The sequence below is a fragment of the Branchiostoma floridae genome, chromosome 9 (assembly GCF_000003815.2).
Source record: "Branchiostoma floridae strain S238N-H82 chromosome 9, Bfl_VNyyK, whole genome shotgun sequence".
In the NCBI taxonomy this organism is placed as follows: Eukaryota; Metazoa; Chordata; class Leptocardii; order Amphioxiformes; family Branchiostomatidae; genus Branchiostoma; species Branchiostoma floridae.
The window spans coordinates 7,794,648-7,811,472 of NC_049987.1; the positions used below are offsets into that span (position 1 = coordinate 7,794,648).

A 16,825-nucleotide genomic window follows, 5' to 3' on the forward strand; every position below is an offset into this window, starting at 1 on the left:
GGTGGGTTAAGATATAGATATATCCATATTTGAATAAACCATACCCAAATACTGGCATAGAAATCTGTACACAAAGATTATGAGGTAAACAACAATTCAATTGAGAAATCCATTGTTTCAGTTGGCAACAGTTTTCTACTCCATAACAGTTTTGTATGTAGAACCCCCGTTCTTTGTTTGCCCCAAATACTGAGTTTCATGTCTCTCACAATATAGGATAAAGAAGGAAACCTGGAGGCCATTGACAGACTACTCAAGAGTCCACAACTCACATCAAGAGAAGTGCAAGACTGGAAGGACCAGAATCAGCACATTCTGGAAGATGTAGAGAAACACAAAGATGGGGCAGACCCTCCACAAAGGCCCCCTTCTACTAGTTCTAGGCACAATTCTCAGTCAGGGCCAGTACCAAAGCCAAGGACTTCTATCCACAGAAATAGCCAAGGACCAATTGAAGAAATGACCCAGAGACTGAGCATTACCAAACGTCCTCTCAGCACAGATCTGGACAGAATAGAGAGCGATGCTGGCATCAAGCCACCTCTACCTGAGATAGATGATGATGAGGATGATAGTTACTCCAGTACAAGCCTTTAAAAACTGCTGGACCTTTTCAGTTTGAAACTACAGGCACTAGCATGATATTAATAGGAACTTCTAACTTATCACAATGTCAAAGATGATAGAGATCAAATTTACTAAAAAAAAGCAATTTTGACTAAGCCTGTGAGCTTAGGAAATTTAGAATATACTAAAATATACAAAAGAATATTCTAAGATATTTGAAAGAAAAGATAGAGACTGGTTGATCTATGGATCACTTACTTTTCCTTCCATATACATGTACCTATTCTATTCATAAAAATCATGTTCACATTACAGATACCTAACAATTTTAATCTTGATAAAATCTTGATACACTAAATTAGTGTAATATCTGTAAAGTCTGTGCAACCAGATTGTAAGGTTTGTACATAGTTCGGCAGCTTTTAAACACATCTTTTCAGTTGTAACTTTATAATCATTTCGAAATACAACATGTACCATTTGTAAAGGCCCTGTTGGTTCTAGATAGTATATGACATTTCTTGAAAACTGAAACCCATACAATACAATTGCTAATCAGATACTTCAATGTAAAAGTGTGTTTGATGTTATGCATAAATGTGTTTTCCACTATTAATATTATCATACTTGTAGAGTGTGACTACATTGTTGTATATCTTTATGTTATCTGTAAATACTTGATGAATATTAACCTATGTATCAGAAGCTGATGTCCTTGCAAAATTTTAAAGGTGTAAAAATTATTCAACTCTGGTGTTTAAAATTGGTTTGTGATATTATAAACATTTCCAGTTGTCAGCCTAAATGGCTCTGATTTTAGCAGAGAGAGTACCTTATATATGATTTTAAAAATTGTGTAATGTATGTGAATAGTGCATATTAATCCAATGTATTTTAGGCACTTTGTGAATGAAGAGGTTTGTATTTTTGAGAGCAAGACTAGGTAGTGTTGTAGGGTGTATTACAGGTGTTAAATGGTATGGTGTCGGGGAAATTGTTTGGTAGGTCAAATAAGAATGGAACAACCATTGATAGTATTGGTAGTCTTGTGTCAAATGCATGACTGTGTTATTCTGCACCATACTTTGATTTTTTACAAAGCTCAAGCATGCAAAAGTTTTCCCCGCAAGTGCTAAGCAGGAAAAAACTTCTGCCCCCCTTTGTTCCATCTTGGTTTGTACCTACCAGACAGTAGGTAAAAGGTGATGGGTGTGGTTTTATAAATTATGGCAAGGAGATTGAATAGAACCTCCTTGATTATGGTGAAGGGTTGAGAAAGGTAACAGTGAACTAAGAAAGAAGGATGGAGGGTTCACTGTGTCATGTGCCTGAACTACATTGAACACGTAAACTATCACACGCCTATAGTGCCTGCTTATGTGTATTAAGTACTACAGCAATGTGATACATGCCAGATTGGCATGATGGGTTACATACTACGCATTTCATATTCATCTGTGTACCTATATTATTCATCAGTGATATGGAAAATATAACATTCTCAAACTTACAAATGAATGATGTTTAATGATTTGCATTGTCAAGGCCAACTCATACTGGTCATAGTTGTTCATCGGGTCATTCCAGCAATAATGTTTTTCTTTCAGCTATTTCACAGCATTTTGTTAACATCTCAGCCATGCTCAACTAGGAGGTAGAATTGACAAAAAAGATTGGTGCTCAAAATTCCTTCAGCCTTTCATTCTTTATAAGTTTATCCAAACAGTTCAAGACCAAAACATCACATCATAGTGCCCAAATGGCTTGCAAAGCAATTGTGAGGTATCTGATAAGACCATGAAAATCAAAGACCATTTATTAGAGTTGCCTTTGAATTTGTTTAGGTCACTTTAAAGATGAATTGGACCAAAAAGATGTTTGCAATGCTATTGATGAAGCACCTTGCCTTAAATTACAGCATGTGTCACTTCTGTGTTGTGCCTCAGTATATGCCTGGATTCAGTCGTAACACATACAACCAGTTAACTAAGACTCTTCCAGAATAATACCTTTGACTGTGTACTTTGTATACTCAGAAATAAAAAAAGCAATGTATAATATATTGTTGTTTTAGTCTGATGTAACTCAGAGTGGCTGAGTATTTCTTTTATTTACAAACCTGTGGTAACTTCCTTGGACTGTGGAGCCTACTATGGACACAATGCAACAGAATCAGATACCTTTTTATGAAAATTACACATCTTTTACAAAACAGGTACAACAAAATGTAGTACCTACATTTGCACAACACTGACATCTAACTACGGTAACCGTATACATCACACATGTATATTCTAGTCAAAGTCACTATGTCCAGTTGAAGAAGTTACTATGCAGAGCAACTCCAACAACATTATAGAAAAGAAAATAACCCAGAACTGCTTGGGTAGTTCTTCTAGCTGACTTCCAGTTGTGAATCTGCTGCAGCACTGGGTTAGTTGGGTACACAGTATTTTCAGATGCAGCAGGGTTTGTTTTGGAATGCTGAGGATCATCTCTGGTGAGGTGGGCTGCAAACCAGTAGATAACAGGGCTTGATGAAGCTAGGAACCTTGTCACTACCTGGGGAGGAGAGAAAAGGACAACAATTGGTTACTACAACCATTCTACTTGTAATACATTATCATGGTGCCTTGACCAACTTTTGGAAAGGGATACAAGCAAAATTTCTTGGTTCACTACTCAAGGAAAAGGAGAACAAATTAAAACTTGGTATTGCAAAATCAAATGCTTCTTAGCATTCTCATCTTAGCCCACACCAAGTAGATGCCGCATATCTTCACCCCAGACCTTTTGAAAAAAAGATTTTTTTCGACCTGTCAGGCCAATTTTTCCGAAAAGCAACAAATAACTTTGAAGTGGCCTTAAGGGTAAACAAAGTGGCTGGTGGATAGTAAAATATCACCTACCTTTGAAAGTCTAAAATATTCCACTCACCTGTATATGCATGTTGGTGACACCAAACAGTAGAAGAAAGCTCAGGTGGGCGATGTAAACAAACACCTGCGGACTGTTGAAACCAGTTCTTGGTTTCTCATCATCTTCCTTCCTCTCAGCACCCAGCCCCAGTGTTCTACAGAGACTCCAGTTGACTCTACAATAACTGTAAACAGCAAATCCACACAGTGCTATCATCGGAGCAGCGAGGATAAAGTTCGGGATCTGTTTGAGCTGATAGTAGCGGAGGAATCCCACGTCCCAAAAGGAGTCTTGTATGTAGGAGTATGCACTGGGGACTGTCCAGTTACACCATGGGGGGATGGTGGTACTTCCTGGTGGCAAATACTCCTCATTGTCTGTGGGAAATAAAGGATGCCACAGAACCAGAGCCTTCTCTCTTTTAAAGTCACCGCAGTAGAGATGATATGCATGATACTGGAATGCCACAAAGGGTGCTAGAATAGCTGATATGTAACAAACAGTTGATATCAATTTTAATACTATAAACAGAACATCTTGTAAACTGAACTCTGTTAAAGGGAGTCTCAATTTGGACATCAGTTCTTTTGCTGTGAAGAATACAACAAACCCACAGTTGACAATTCCATTGGACCTGGTTGTGCTTGACAATGCAAACAATAAGGTTGCAGGTAGATACTGCTTTCGCTCCATGGCTAGCATCCCGTAAAAACTCACAAAGGCAAATAACGATTCAGAGTACGCAGCCGACATGAAGATACCGGCAGGGTTGATACAGAACAGCAACGCTGTCCTTAGGGCCAGCTGTCTGTCATGTAGCGTCATGATGGACAGTCTGAACAGCACAAATGCTGCTGCTACAAAGAACAGCACATTCACAGCAACAGCTGTAACAAGTAGTGCACTGTGGCCATTCATGAAAAAACGCAGTGGGAAGAGGACGGTCTCTGAAACGGTTTTCACTGTGGTTGGGAATAACGGGAAGAAGGCGAAATGTTTCTGAATGGTGTAGCCATTGTCTGCTATGTACAGGAAGTGTGCGGAGTCCCAATGTGAGAAGCCACCGAAGAGTACATCCATGAACTGGTCCCCAATTCCTACAGGATGTCTGACAGGTGGGTTGAAGACTCCCGCATCATGGTCTGGGATCAGGTTGTTGCTGACCATCTGAAAAGACAGAGACATGTCACAATCCCAGCAGCAGTACCAAGTGCTAACATTACAGTTACGTACTGTCTGGTATTTTAACCCATGTGCCATTCTTTCCTTGATGCAACTGATTTAGAATGTTGAGGAGGCTGCCATCACCTATCCTCACTTTTAAATCCTGATTTTAAATTACAATCCAAAAACACAACAGCCACACAGGTGGTCCATGATCATCACACACACACCCCTCTAGCAAATACGACACGTTTTGTGCGTCTATCATACTTTGGGTAAGACATGCTATGCACTTATGTTATCTACATGTAAGCAAATGTCTACTGAGATTAGAAATACCTGCCACAGAATCAGCATAACCCGTGAAAACACGGCAAACTTGACAACTTCTTCTTCGTATCCTGCCATCCTCCAGTCCTGACCCCAAGTGACCTTTTGGGTAAAGTCTCGCAAATTCACGCGAGATTTACACGAGAACTCATAATCAGCTACAGGAAAGCCAAAAAGCCCAGCAAAGGTAGGCATTTTTCTGCCAGCATTTAATAGTTTATCGGGATTTTAGACGATGCATTTTAAGCTTAACTATCTGCAAGTCTTCTCAAATGAACCAGAGTTGATCAAAATGCCATAGATAAGTCAAAAATCGGGCATTTGTTTTCGTTTCTAGTATGTCTTTGTTTAGGTAATTTATGCAGGGGAGGGGGGCACGAGGTGTCAGTTCTGATATGCTAATTCCCTTTGTCAGATACAAGTGTGATTCTGCTACCTGTGGACCAACCCAGCAGCCAAGATGCGGGAGAAGATGACAGAGAAGGAGTGTCCACTCCAGTTCCACGACTTTAAACCCGTAGACCACTCCAAACTGTGTCCACGCTTCACACAAAGTAAGCCAGCCAGTTCCTCATATCTGCTTGGACTGTTATTGTTGTTGTTGTTGTTGTGTTTACAATTTCTTCTGCTTGTTCACAGGTCGTTTTTGCACCTCTTACCAGTTTTGCTGCCCTTCAGCCACTTTTCGCACCACCGTTTTCATGGTGGAAGTTTTATTCTCTGAATCTGTACCAATCGTTTTTCTCGTCTTTTTGTTTTTCTTCTATTGCTGCAGTGCTAGATTTTACATTTTAAGGTAAAAACCCACCAGTAGCTTAATTAATTAATTAAGTACAAGATCATTATGTTTTACTGGGTGATATTAATTATGATGTTGATAATAATTGCATCAAGGTGTCTATATACAAATGCAGAACAAGTGGTGTCACAAAAAAAATATTAAGTGGTGTCACAAAAAAAATATCAAAATGTTGTGCATCATAAGATTTTCTGTAGAAATACATGTACTAGAATGTAGTGTTACAAGAGATGTTTGAGGGAACCTCCAGTGCATACAGTTTCTTTTATTAATGCCGCACTTGTGAGTGAGTGTGTGTGAAGTTGCATGCAAATAGCTTGGTATATTTGAATCTGAAATGTGTGTGTGCGTGTGTGTGATGCGTGCATTTTGGCACTTAAGTGTGCATGCCAGCATACCTGTGTGTGTTTGTGCTTGTTTGTGTGTATCAGTTTTTAGTACTTATTGTGTATAAGTCATATATCATCTTGCTAGAATAGTTCTGCCCAAGCAACAGATTAGATGAACAAGGTTCTCTGTGCCTCCCTAGTTCTGTCCAGAACAGAAGAAGAGGGAATAGGAGAGGAGGAGCTGGACACCATCCAGTTGGAGCTGGAGACTCTGCTGGCCTCCGTGTCTAAAAGGATGCGACAACTGGAGGGAGAAACACAAGTACTCATCGACTGGCAGGACAGGAAGGACAAGAAAGGCAGCATGGGGAAAGTGGTGAGTATAGTGCTTGTTGTGAAAGCTTGTTTTCCTGTGTGAGTGTGTGTGTGTGTGTGTGTGTGTGTGTGTGTGTATGCATGTGTGTGCGTGCGTGTGCATGTGCATGCGCTTGTGTTTGTGTGCACGCGTATGTGTTTGCTGTGTTTGACTGTCCAGCAGTACTAAGGGCATCAACTGCTACCCTACCTGTCAGTGTTCAAAAAACTGACGTGCACAGCTGGTATGGCCCAGAGGGGATAAAGGCCATAGAGCTTTACTGTTTAAGTATATTTGAGAACACAACTTGACTTTCTGATATCCTTTTCTCTTCAGCACAAGGACTCGGACCATCCCCACTCCGGAAAGCGTGGAAGGCCAGAAGAGAAGGCCTCCACAAAGAAGTTCAAGGGAGACACAGCGACTACAAGTTCAAGTACAGGGAAGTGGGGGGCATCGGCCTCAACCTCACATTCCACCCCATCCTCTCACAGTCAATCTGGACCTGGGAGACCCAAGAGCAAACAGGCAAACATACAGGTTTGTAGCATTGAGCTATATGGTCTAAATGTGTTGTACTTGTATGTTTTACGTATGTCTTCCTTGTAAATATTGCTTTGTTTGGCACAGTTTACATTGATACAGAGCATGGTCTGAAATTTTTCTTGAGTGCATGCATGATTTACATACTAAGGAGGACAAAATATGTCCTCAACCTAAACATTCTTTCATATACTTGATTTCAAGTTTATTTTATTGAATTGTCAGAGTATGTGATTGGAAGCCTAATGTGTTGTACGTGTGTTGTTCCGACTACTTGAAAATATATAGTAAATAGCATAGCAAAGGCCAAATCAGTAGCTGGTAGAGAAAATCAATGTTTCCCGATGCCAAGTTAGACCAACACACTATGGTCTTTCTCGAATTTTTCCAGCAAAAGATGCAGGAGTATGAGTTCACAGACGACCCCCTGGACGTCCCACGCATTCCCAAGAACGACGCGCCCAACCGTTTCTGGCAGTCGCTGGAACCGTACGTGGCGGACATCACGCACGACGACCTGAAGGTGCTGGAGGAGCTGATGAAGCCAGTGGATGAGGAATCTGAGTATTACAAGGTCCCCCCTCTAGGGAAACATTACACGCAGAGGTGGGCACAGGAGGACCTCTTGGAGGAACAGAAAGAAGGTAAGATTGGGAGAGGAAATGGACAGAATAAGAGAACCAAAACAGAAAGAAGTGGTTGAAAATTGATAAAAGGTTTGATAACAGTGAGAAATTACTTGTAAGGATATCAAACTGTAAGTGTCATGCCAGCTGCAAGTGCATGCAAATGAAGCTGTCGCCTTTGGAAGAGGAAATGGATGGAATATCAGATCAAAAATTGGTAACAGAATAGAGTGTTTGAAAATTGGTAGACGGTTTGAGAACAGAGAAAAATAACATGTAAGTATATCAAACTGTCGTTCCAGTTGCAAGTGCATGGAAATGACATTGTTGCCTTTCCCTAAATCGTTATGACAGGCACTGAGAGTGAAAAAAGTCTAGTAGATCATATGGAATAAAAAGAAGTGGTGGTGACAAAAAGAGAGAGCAAAGAAGGATGAAATTTCTTGTATGTGTGTTACCAGCAATAACATAATGAGTCCAAACCTGTTTGTTGGTCTTGCAGGTGCCCGCGTGAATGAGAAGGGTAAATCCAAGTCTGCCCTGGGGGGGAGTTCGTCAGCTAACATCTCTGAGACATCAGCCATGCTGAAGAAGGTAGACTCCAACTCTCAGAAGTCAAGGTAGAGCTGTTACCAATTGTTTTGATTTATACATGTATGACAAGCAAGAGCTAAGCATCCCCATTGGAGTCTTTCTGGAAATCTTAAAAATTTCTTAATTGAGATCTCTGCAGAAAGAATCCTCTTGTACATGATTAACAATGATTGTACTTTTCTGAGATGTGTGCTCTATCGTGGTAATGTGATGTTGTGCATGTGTTTTAAGCTGTTGTTGGCTATTGTATCCTTTTCCCCCCTTTTTTTGCCTTTTTTATATCCTTAAAAGAAAAGACCTTGAATCTGTAATACAAATTTTTCCTTGTTGAGGACCAGGGACACCGAGACCAACTGTCCATTTGGCCCCCTGACTCAGCGACTGGTGTCAGCTCTTGTGGAGGAGAACATCATGACTCCTATAGACGACACCTCTCTCATAGATAGCTCTACAAAGGTATGGATATGTCAATATGTTGTTGTCTAATATTCAGAGCACACAGATATACTACTAGTAGACAGAAATTGTGAAAAAGGAGAAGCTGTATTTCTTTCCTAAAATTGCTTTTATTTTCTGCAAGTCTTCTTTCCTTCTGCACGTGCATCAGTAACAAACACGTAGTACTGTTTTTTTTTTAATAGATGATACTAGACAACCTAACTTTAAGTACAAATATGTGTGAAACGGTCCAGCATGATGTTTCTATGTCCATACAATAATAGTGAACAACCTGGGTGTAAGTTCAAAGTTATGTAATAGTCCAGCATGATGGATGTTTCTATGTCCATCCCAGGGAGATGGTCAGTCGGGTGAGGCCAGCTCCAGCTCCCCCCGCAGCAGCAGTAGTCGCCCCTTCAGCGTGCCCCACACCAGGGCACTAGAGGCACGCATCAGGGAGGAACTCATCAACCAGGGTATGCACACACACGCACGCGCACACACACACACACACACACACACACACACACACACACACGCACACCAGGGCGCTGGAGGCACGCATCAGGGAGGAACTCATCAACCAGGGTATGCACACACACGCACACACACACACACAGACGCGCACACACACACACACCAGGGCACTGGAGGCACGCATCAGGGAGGAACTCATCAACCAGGGTATGCACACACACGCACGCACACACACGCACACGCACACACACACACCAGGGCACTGGAGGCACGCATCAGGGAGGAACTCATCAACCAGGGTATGCACACACACGCATGCACACACACACGCATACACACACACACACACACCAGGGCACTGGAGGCACGCATCAGGGAGGAACTCATCAACCAGGGTATGCACACAAATGCATGCACGCACACACGCACGCACGTATGCACCAGCGTACCCCACACCAGGGCACTGGAGGCACGCATCAGGGAGGAACTCATCAACCAGGGTATGCACACACACGCATGCACACACACACACACGCACACACACACACCAGGGCGCTGGAGGCACGTATCAGGGAGGAACTCATCAACCAGGGTATGCACACACACGCACGCACACACACACACACACCAGGATGCACCCACATACATGCACACACACACACCAACACACATGAACTGACATACACACTGTTGTATTAAGTCTGATAAATAACCAGGTAAGGATCTGATGACACTTTAGTGATGCCTTTCATTAATAAGTGCAAAAGGTGATCTCAAACCAGTTTACCTCACTAAGACTCTATGTACAATACCAATAATGACAGATTCATTGTATTGGGTGAACTTCCCTAGTTCTTTTCCACAAGCACCATGAACACTGTACATCCTAAGGACTGTGACCCTGTAAAGTAGCCTATATGTTGAGTGAATGACACAGCCAGGATTAGAACTCACAGCTTCTTGGTTTAGATGCAGGGCCACTAAGAACTGGACTATACTTCATTCTCGATATTTTATTTTTCTAGGGTTGATTGAGTCGGAAGATCAGGCAGGAGAGGACACAGAAGACGAGGTGTTGTCTGAGCTGAAGAAACGTCAGGCAGAGCTGAAGGCCCTGGTGGCACACAACCGCTCTGCCAAACAGAGACTACACAAACTTGCCAAAGAAGAGATCCGCAAACAAGAACTCAGGCAGAAAGCCAGAGTCATAGACAATGAGGTGTGTATTCACAGATTAGTATGCACTCTTTGGACTTTGATTTGGAGATTTGTATGGTAATGTCTCATCGAAACTGTCTGAGTATAGATACTATAGTACTACATGAAGTGACAAAGATATGTGGAGTATAGTTTAAATTTTTTATTGATATGAATACTAGTAAGTAGTACATCACAAACTTCAAGTAAATGTAAGCTGAGCACACAACAATAAAATGTACATGTAATTGTAAAATAGGCATCTTGAATCGCTTAATCCACCTTATTCTGTATACACTGTTGTTGTAGCCAGCAGCATTGATATACAGTCAAAACTGCCGAAGACCACTCTGGGGACCAATAACTGGTGTGTGGATAGATGGTCAATGTAGACAAAAGTCTTAGTGTTTAGGTCAATGGCAAAATCTAAGGGATCTCCAAAAAGGTGGCAATTTTGACCAGGAGGTCCTTATGTAGATTTGGTTGTATCCTGATTACTGAAATATTGACTGACATGTGTTCATGTCATTCAAAATTGCCAAAGAAGACCCCTTGGAAGACCGATAAAATCTTGTCTATGTGGATGGTTGGTAACTATAGACTTGTATCAATGGGACAAATTATCTAAGGGACTTCCAAAAAGGTGGTCAGGTGGCCCTTATGTAGATTTGGCTGTATCCTGATTGAGTGAAATACTGACTGATGTATCTTGTACACCAGGTGATGGACTGCTTCAGGAAGATCATGGCAGCACGACAGAAGAAACGAACCCCGACCAAAAAGGAGAGGGATGCAGCTGTCAAGGCACTCAAGGAGAGGGACGCTATCATGAAACTGCTGGATTCATGATAAACTGTGCCAATATATCCTTATGTATATCTGTATAATTATTTTACTGTGTAGCAGAGAAGTTGTAACCATGTAAGCAGCAGATTGCAGCTAATAGTAGTTATAATACCATCATCATAATACCTAAGACTTGAAAACATGGTAACCCTAGATACACAACTATGTACATTGTATTTGTCCTGTTGCTGACTTGAATGCTATACATTGTCAAGTGAAATTGTTCATGTAATCCAGTTACAAAAGATATTACACAAGCTCTAATAATATACAAGATCTATAGTTTTGAGTAGCTTACTTAAGTTAGTGACTACCAGTATATGGCAAATATCATCGTATAGAATATATGATGATCGACTTTCTTTTTTACATTTTTTCTACCTAACAGATATGAATTGTGATTGTAAATAGTAAATACAATAAAAAGTATTGTTTCCCAACTTTTCAAACTTATGCTAGTATCATTTCCAATATTGTGTAGCATGTATATAACACAACAATGGTACTGGACAAATCAAAGATTGGTAAATACATAATCATCTAATAGTAGCAGATGTGTATGATGAAAGCTGACATTTTCTAAAACTAAAACTTGGAATAAAGAGTGTACTAAAATCATGTTTGTATTATGTCTATATTGATAGCTCTACGTGTATATATTGTACTGCTGAAAACATAGATAAAAGCCTACCACTCTTGTGTCTTGTTAATTAAGTAGGAATGTCTTTAGTATTATTACAATGTAGTACTATATGTGTTAAGTACCTCTCTAAACAGTAACTAGTAATGGTCACATTTCACATCTTTGGCCAGACAGTGGTTTACATTGACCCTTTGTAGTCACTGAATAGGTCTTGTTACAGCCATACAAACATGTACACATCATTGTCACTACCGGGTAGTACAAGTAGTAGAAAACTAGATTGTAATCCATAGGTTTTGAAACATAGTGTTTAGTAACACATTCATTTCAAACACTACCAGTACCAGTGGCTATGATTGTTCACTTTTCTGTACAGACGATAGATGACTTTTCCGTGGCATCTCTGAGCAACTTCCTTCGGATCATAGAAGCGTTCCAGGTCCCCTTTGATGTCATCAAACAGCTGCAAGTCTCTTTCATGATTTAAGTTGACCTGGAAAATATAAAAGGACATTACTACAATATCATTTACAAATCCGTGGCATAGCCATTTTGTAGCCGTACATAGAACCCATGTTGTATCTTGTACCAAGGAGGTTGAAAAGAACCTCCTTGTACTTACAAATCTTCTATAGTACATTTTTTTTGTAACAGAGAAAACTTACAGGTATTATTGATCATGAGGCCCAGAGTACAAGCATGAGTATATACATTTTGTATAAAGGTATCCTTAGAAATTCCTAATTGGTGATCAATGATATCTCCCTACAGCTTTGGCTATGGCTTAACAGTCCTATACAAGGATGGCAGTCTCTGTCACATGATAGGGAACATCTGTAAGCTGACTCAGGTCTGTTGTAAAGTTCTTTTCTCTGATCTGCTTTTGATTCTGCTTGAAAAATCATGCAAGAAAATAATTTACTAAACATGGAGTTGAGATAAAGACGATGCCAATAGTAACAATCACCTCAATACAGGGAATCCATTCTGTAAGGGTGGTCCTGTGATTTTGATACCACCTGTGAGGAGGTTCAGTTCCTGGTGTCAGAAGCTCACAGTTGTTGAAGAGTTGATGTACCCAGTCTATAGCCCCATACATGAACATCCCAGAGTACAGGAACAAGGCACCAGGTTTGGCCGTCTGGAGTATGTAGTCAAAACACTCCACCACTGCAATGGTTTGGATAAAGGTTTATTGCTTGACATGTTTCATACATGCGAGGCACAAGACAGAAAAAATATCATTACCCAATTAGCTTTATAATAACCTTTTTTTGCAACTTCATGCCCACGGGCTAATTGTAAGTATACGCACATTACGCAGGAATACAATAATGTTAAAAATGATAATCGTTTGCCAGTACATGTACATTGTATGCACTAAGGATACATGAAGAGATTGAAAGGTCAGAGATGGATCTTTATGTGGGCTCACCATTCGGTTCGTTCCTTTCCGAGTACACTTCCTCCATGAAGTAGTGCATGGTGATGATGTCAGCATTCTGAAGGTTAGGTTTGTTCTTGTCATCTGTGGTGACATCAAAGTCATGGAAGCTTACACTGATCCTGCCGTCATATAGCTCTGCATTGATAGCAGTCTTCAGACTCCCCTGCAGTAACAGATGTTATCAACAATTGTTTACATTCAAGCACAATTCTTCATTATCAATTACAGTTTCATATAGTAGTAGTAGTAGTAGTATCTAGTATGAGCTTGTGAAACAAACAGAACAAGACAAGAGAAAAGCAAGCCGTGGTAAAATCTCTAAAATAAAATAAACCGCTTGAAGTTAGATTTAGTACTCACTGCTGAACACTATGGCAGAGCACTAAAAGACAAGGCCAGTAAGTCGTTTATTTGATAATGAAAAACAACATCCCTGACGTAGCAAACTATTTTCATTAGACTTGCTGCAACATAGACATGTCATACTTCTCTTATTGAAAACTAAACAAATAGTCGAAACCAAGGAGGTTTATAATCTATAGATTACCTCGTCGAAACTAAACCAAAACAGTCGATAGTCGAAACGTTATTTATATATCAGAAAAAACATTCCTTTTATAATCTATTGTCGAAACCTAGAAACCATACTCTGTTGTACAAACCCAACATGCTGCCCACTTGTCCCTCCTGTCATACAGCTGTATGTTCAGTTGGCCCTGGAAGTGTGCCATACACTTCACGAAGTAGTCCAACACGCCTAGGACATCTGACCCTGGTCCACCGCCCAGACAGACAACGGTGATGCTGGTTTGCATTGTCCTGTTTTCCATGGCCCTGGAGTAGTAGATTACCTTTGAAAGACTTCGACCCGAAAGCATAGAAAGCTTGTAAAGGTACCCCAACTGGTAGAAAGGATCTTGGTACGTAATCTTTTGTACCCCCTGCCCCAGTGCGAGGACGCCGTGAGCTTCGTGCATTTTACACAGAGCATTTCGGACCCTTTCACGAAAACTATTCACGTCGTTCCGTGCTTCTTCCAAACATTTCCCCTGTATATCAAAGAGCAATCTTGTAAGGATCCTCCCAACTTCACATTGCTCGTCCTTGATCCAAGCTTGCATCTTAGATTCAAATTCTGCCATTTTGTCCTTCCAAGGAGCTTTCACAGGTGACTTTGACGGTCGAACAAGACTTCAAATCACCGAGCAGACCCCGCGCAGGCCGTGACGTATGTAGAATGGTCCAATGTTCCACCCAAGGAGGTGAAAAAAGGACCTCCTTATTTATAATGTAACATTAAATTGTAAGAACAGGACCTTATAATACATGGAACACATTAATTACTTTTTTGCACTATGAATACTAGTTGTTTTAGATATGAATCAAATATTTATCAAATATTGATATAAGTACACGCGGTCAACAAATATAGACCCCCGCAAAAGTACCATAATGGTACCGTCCAAACATGTTGGGACCCGCCTGGGCGTGGAGTGAATGGCGGGAAAACGGCTCTATTGTGTCCTATTGTCCGAAGTCAGCGGTTTGCCTATAGAACCGCTAGACCATCCAACGTGATTGGTTGAAACAAATTCTTTCACGATGTTGCGTTGCAAACCCATTGAGGCACATTTCGGGGCCCCATAGGTCGCTGAAAAATAGTTATATAAGTAACTATAAGACCCTATAACATAACAGTTAATCCTAGTTCAAAATCTAGAGATCAAATTCGGCAGGTATAACATAATCCACAAGTAGATGAAAGGACCAGGCTCACATACAGTGTAAGATATTTCAGATGCATATCCATATAGTTTAGTATATTCACATTCTCGTCGTAAAACGCCTGTTCGTTGGAGCGTGAAGAATGGTATATCACAGTAGACTACCACAAGTTACTGCAAATGCCATCATTTCAGTTCAGTCATCCTCCAGGCGACTCTGTCGCTCATAACAGACAGGAGGTCTCCTTGGAGGCTAACATGATCTAACATCTTCCTCAATCACCCTCCTAAGAGTCAGGGATGGACTCGGCCGCGTCTTTTGTCGTCAGGCCATCAGGGTCATGTCTCCCATCTATAGCGTTAGAGGTCAACTCGGCCGAGCTAAATTCTTGATTTGTAAAGGGGGCTTAACTGGGATATTCTACAACGTTTTACAACACAAGATTATTGAGCCCGCGACAGGCTGTTTGAAAGTGCTGTATTGTTTCCACCGCGCATATGTGACACTACACGTGGCTGTTTCTACTGTGTCTGTCCGTGGTGCTTATCTACGTGTCTTTCCCCTATATACGTAGTCCGGCCGACCGGCGACTGTACTAGAGAATAAAGTCTATACCGTAGGTTCCAAATGGTAACCAAGGACTTTTTTCAACCTCCTTGTAACTTTATGGTCGGCTAACACTTAAGCTTACTTTTCTGTCTATTTGGTCAATTTCCTGCAGCACGTAGGTATCAGTGATAGCGTCCGTAGATTAACAAGGTAAGAAATTTAAGCGACCTCTCACCATTTTGACTTAATCCTCCATTTTCCGTCGTCCCAGCATTTACCACAACCTACCTCCGTACGTAGTCACACGGGTGTTTTGGACACAATCTTATCTCCAATCAGATCCTACGCCTACGGTAGCATAGGACTGAGCATCAAAGGCTGGCAAAGAAGTGTGCATTGGCTTCGGTAGCCCATGCACACTCCTAGGCCGGCTTTTGATAAAACTATTATCTTATGCTCTCAAAGCAGAGGTGGCCGGCGGACGTAAAGAAACGTAACAAAATAGAAGCCCGATAAAAACGACTAAAAAATGTCAAAAAACAGCCGGAGCCTAACCTCTGCTTGGAGAGTAAGTACTAGTATTTTATGCTACCTGCTTGGATATTACACACACGCGACCCTCATGACGTCACATGTGCCCCGGATGAGACAAAAAGAACTTCGGGGAATAATTCTAAAGCAAAGGCTTAGCCCCATTCAAGGGACTGATCAGACTGGAAACGCAACAGACGGCAGAAAATCTGCGTCCTCGAATGAAAACCAGACTGTGTTGGACCTAGTTGTGTAACTTGGGTATACGTAACTTGTTATATGCATTATCAAATTTTATATTCTATTATTTAGATGAACGTCGCTTACATCTTAACTGTGTTTAACTTTAAGTATGAATGAAGGTACTAACTGTTGTCCTGTTGTAGCCTGAGTACCATCCTCCGCTGAGTGACCGCTGGCGCACTACTTTTGCTTGCTTGATGGTGCTCGTCCTGGCTAGGCTAGCAAGCGAAAGTCATGGGCCAGCGGTCAATACTGGACAGCTGAGCCGTATACCGTGTATATACGGAATGCATGCACATGTACAATGCCAGTATGTGCCTCTATCTTGACGGGTTACCACAGCAAACTGCATCGCTTGGGTAAGTGAATATTTTGTTTACGGATAACAATGCGAACACACAGTTTCCCGTATACAAAACATATGTTGAACACACACTGGCATACATCCATGCCAAATATACATAGCCACTTTGAAAAATACGACCTATAAAAATCGCTGAAAA

The 16,825-nt window shown here is 41.1% G+C and overlaps 4 protein-coding genes across 21 annotated transcripts in view; 2 read left to right on the top strand and 2 right to left on the bottom strand.

Annotated features, from left to right (window-relative positions):
• Positions 1-2,618, top strand: part of LOC118423066 (CNK3/IPCEF1 fusion protein-like) — a 37,540-nt gene extending 34,922 nt beyond the window's left edge. For all 15 annotated transcript variants that reach the window (XM_035830974.1, XM_035830975.1, XM_035830977.1 and 12 more), the window contains one exon: positions 217-2,618. In XM_035830974.1, coding sequence (XP_035686867.1) covers positions 217-597 — 381 coding nt within the window. In that variant the 3' untranslated portion in view covers positions 598-2,618. The remainder of the gene's footprint in view (positions 1-216) is intronic.
• On the bottom strand, positions 2,089-5,134 carry LOC118423091 (GPI mannosyltransferase 2-like). 2 transcript variants are annotated; one of them, XM_035831072.1, is made up of 3 exons: positions 4,990-5,134; positions 3,505-4,653; positions 2,089-3,129 (listed from the first exon to the last, which is right to left on the bottom strand). In XM_035831072.1, the coding sequence occupies exons 1-3, from the start codon at positions 5,056-5,058 to the stop codon at positions 2,875-2,877; spliced, it is 1,473 nt and encodes a 490-aa protein (XP_035686965.1). In that variant the 5' UTR covers positions 5,059-5,134; the 3' UTR covers positions 2,089-2,874. The 2 variants fall into 2 exon arrangements, with proteins under 2 accessions (XP_035686965.1, XP_035686967.1); XM_035831074.1 differs by having other exon boundaries at positions 4,994-5,072.
• On the top strand, positions 5,032-11,793 carry LOC118423093 (transcriptional adapter 3-A-like). 2 transcript variants are annotated; one of them, XM_035831078.1, is made up of 10 exons: positions 5,032-5,167; positions 5,396-5,534; positions 6,309-6,484; positions 6,800-7,003; positions 7,398-7,650; positions 8,135-8,252; positions 8,559-8,682; positions 9,020-9,140; positions 10,167-10,360; positions 11,059-11,793. In XM_035831078.1, the coding sequence occupies exons 2-10, from the start codon at positions 5,441-5,443 to the stop codon at positions 11,185-11,187; spliced, it is 1,413 nt and encodes a 470-aa protein (XP_035686971.1). In that variant the 5' UTR covers positions 5,032-5,167; positions 5,396-5,440; the 3' UTR covers positions 11,188-11,793. The 2 variants fall into 2 exon arrangements, with proteins under 2 accessions (XP_035686971.1, XP_035686972.1); XM_035831079.1 differs by having other exon boundaries at positions 8,565-8,682.
• Positions 11,794-12,041: 248 nt separating this feature from the next.
• On the bottom strand, positions 12,042-15,850 carry LOC118423106. Of its 2 annotated transcripts, none has more exons than XM_035831101.1 (4): positions 15,784-15,850; positions 13,263-13,437; positions 12,795-12,997; positions 12,042-12,320 (listed from the first exon to the last, which is right to left on the bottom strand). In XM_035831101.1, exons 1-4 carry the CDS (start codon positions 15,784-15,786, stop codon positions 12,162-12,164), a joined length of 540 nt encoding a protein of 179 aa, XP_035686994.1. In that variant the 5' UTR covers positions 15,787-15,850; the 3' UTR covers positions 12,042-12,161. The 2 variants fall into 2 exon arrangements, with proteins under 2 accessions (XP_035686994.1, XP_035686993.1); XM_035831100.1 differs by lacking the exon at positions 15,784-15,850 and adding an exon at positions 13,937-14,615.
• Between the last annotated feature and the right edge of the window lie 975 nt (positions 15,851-16,825).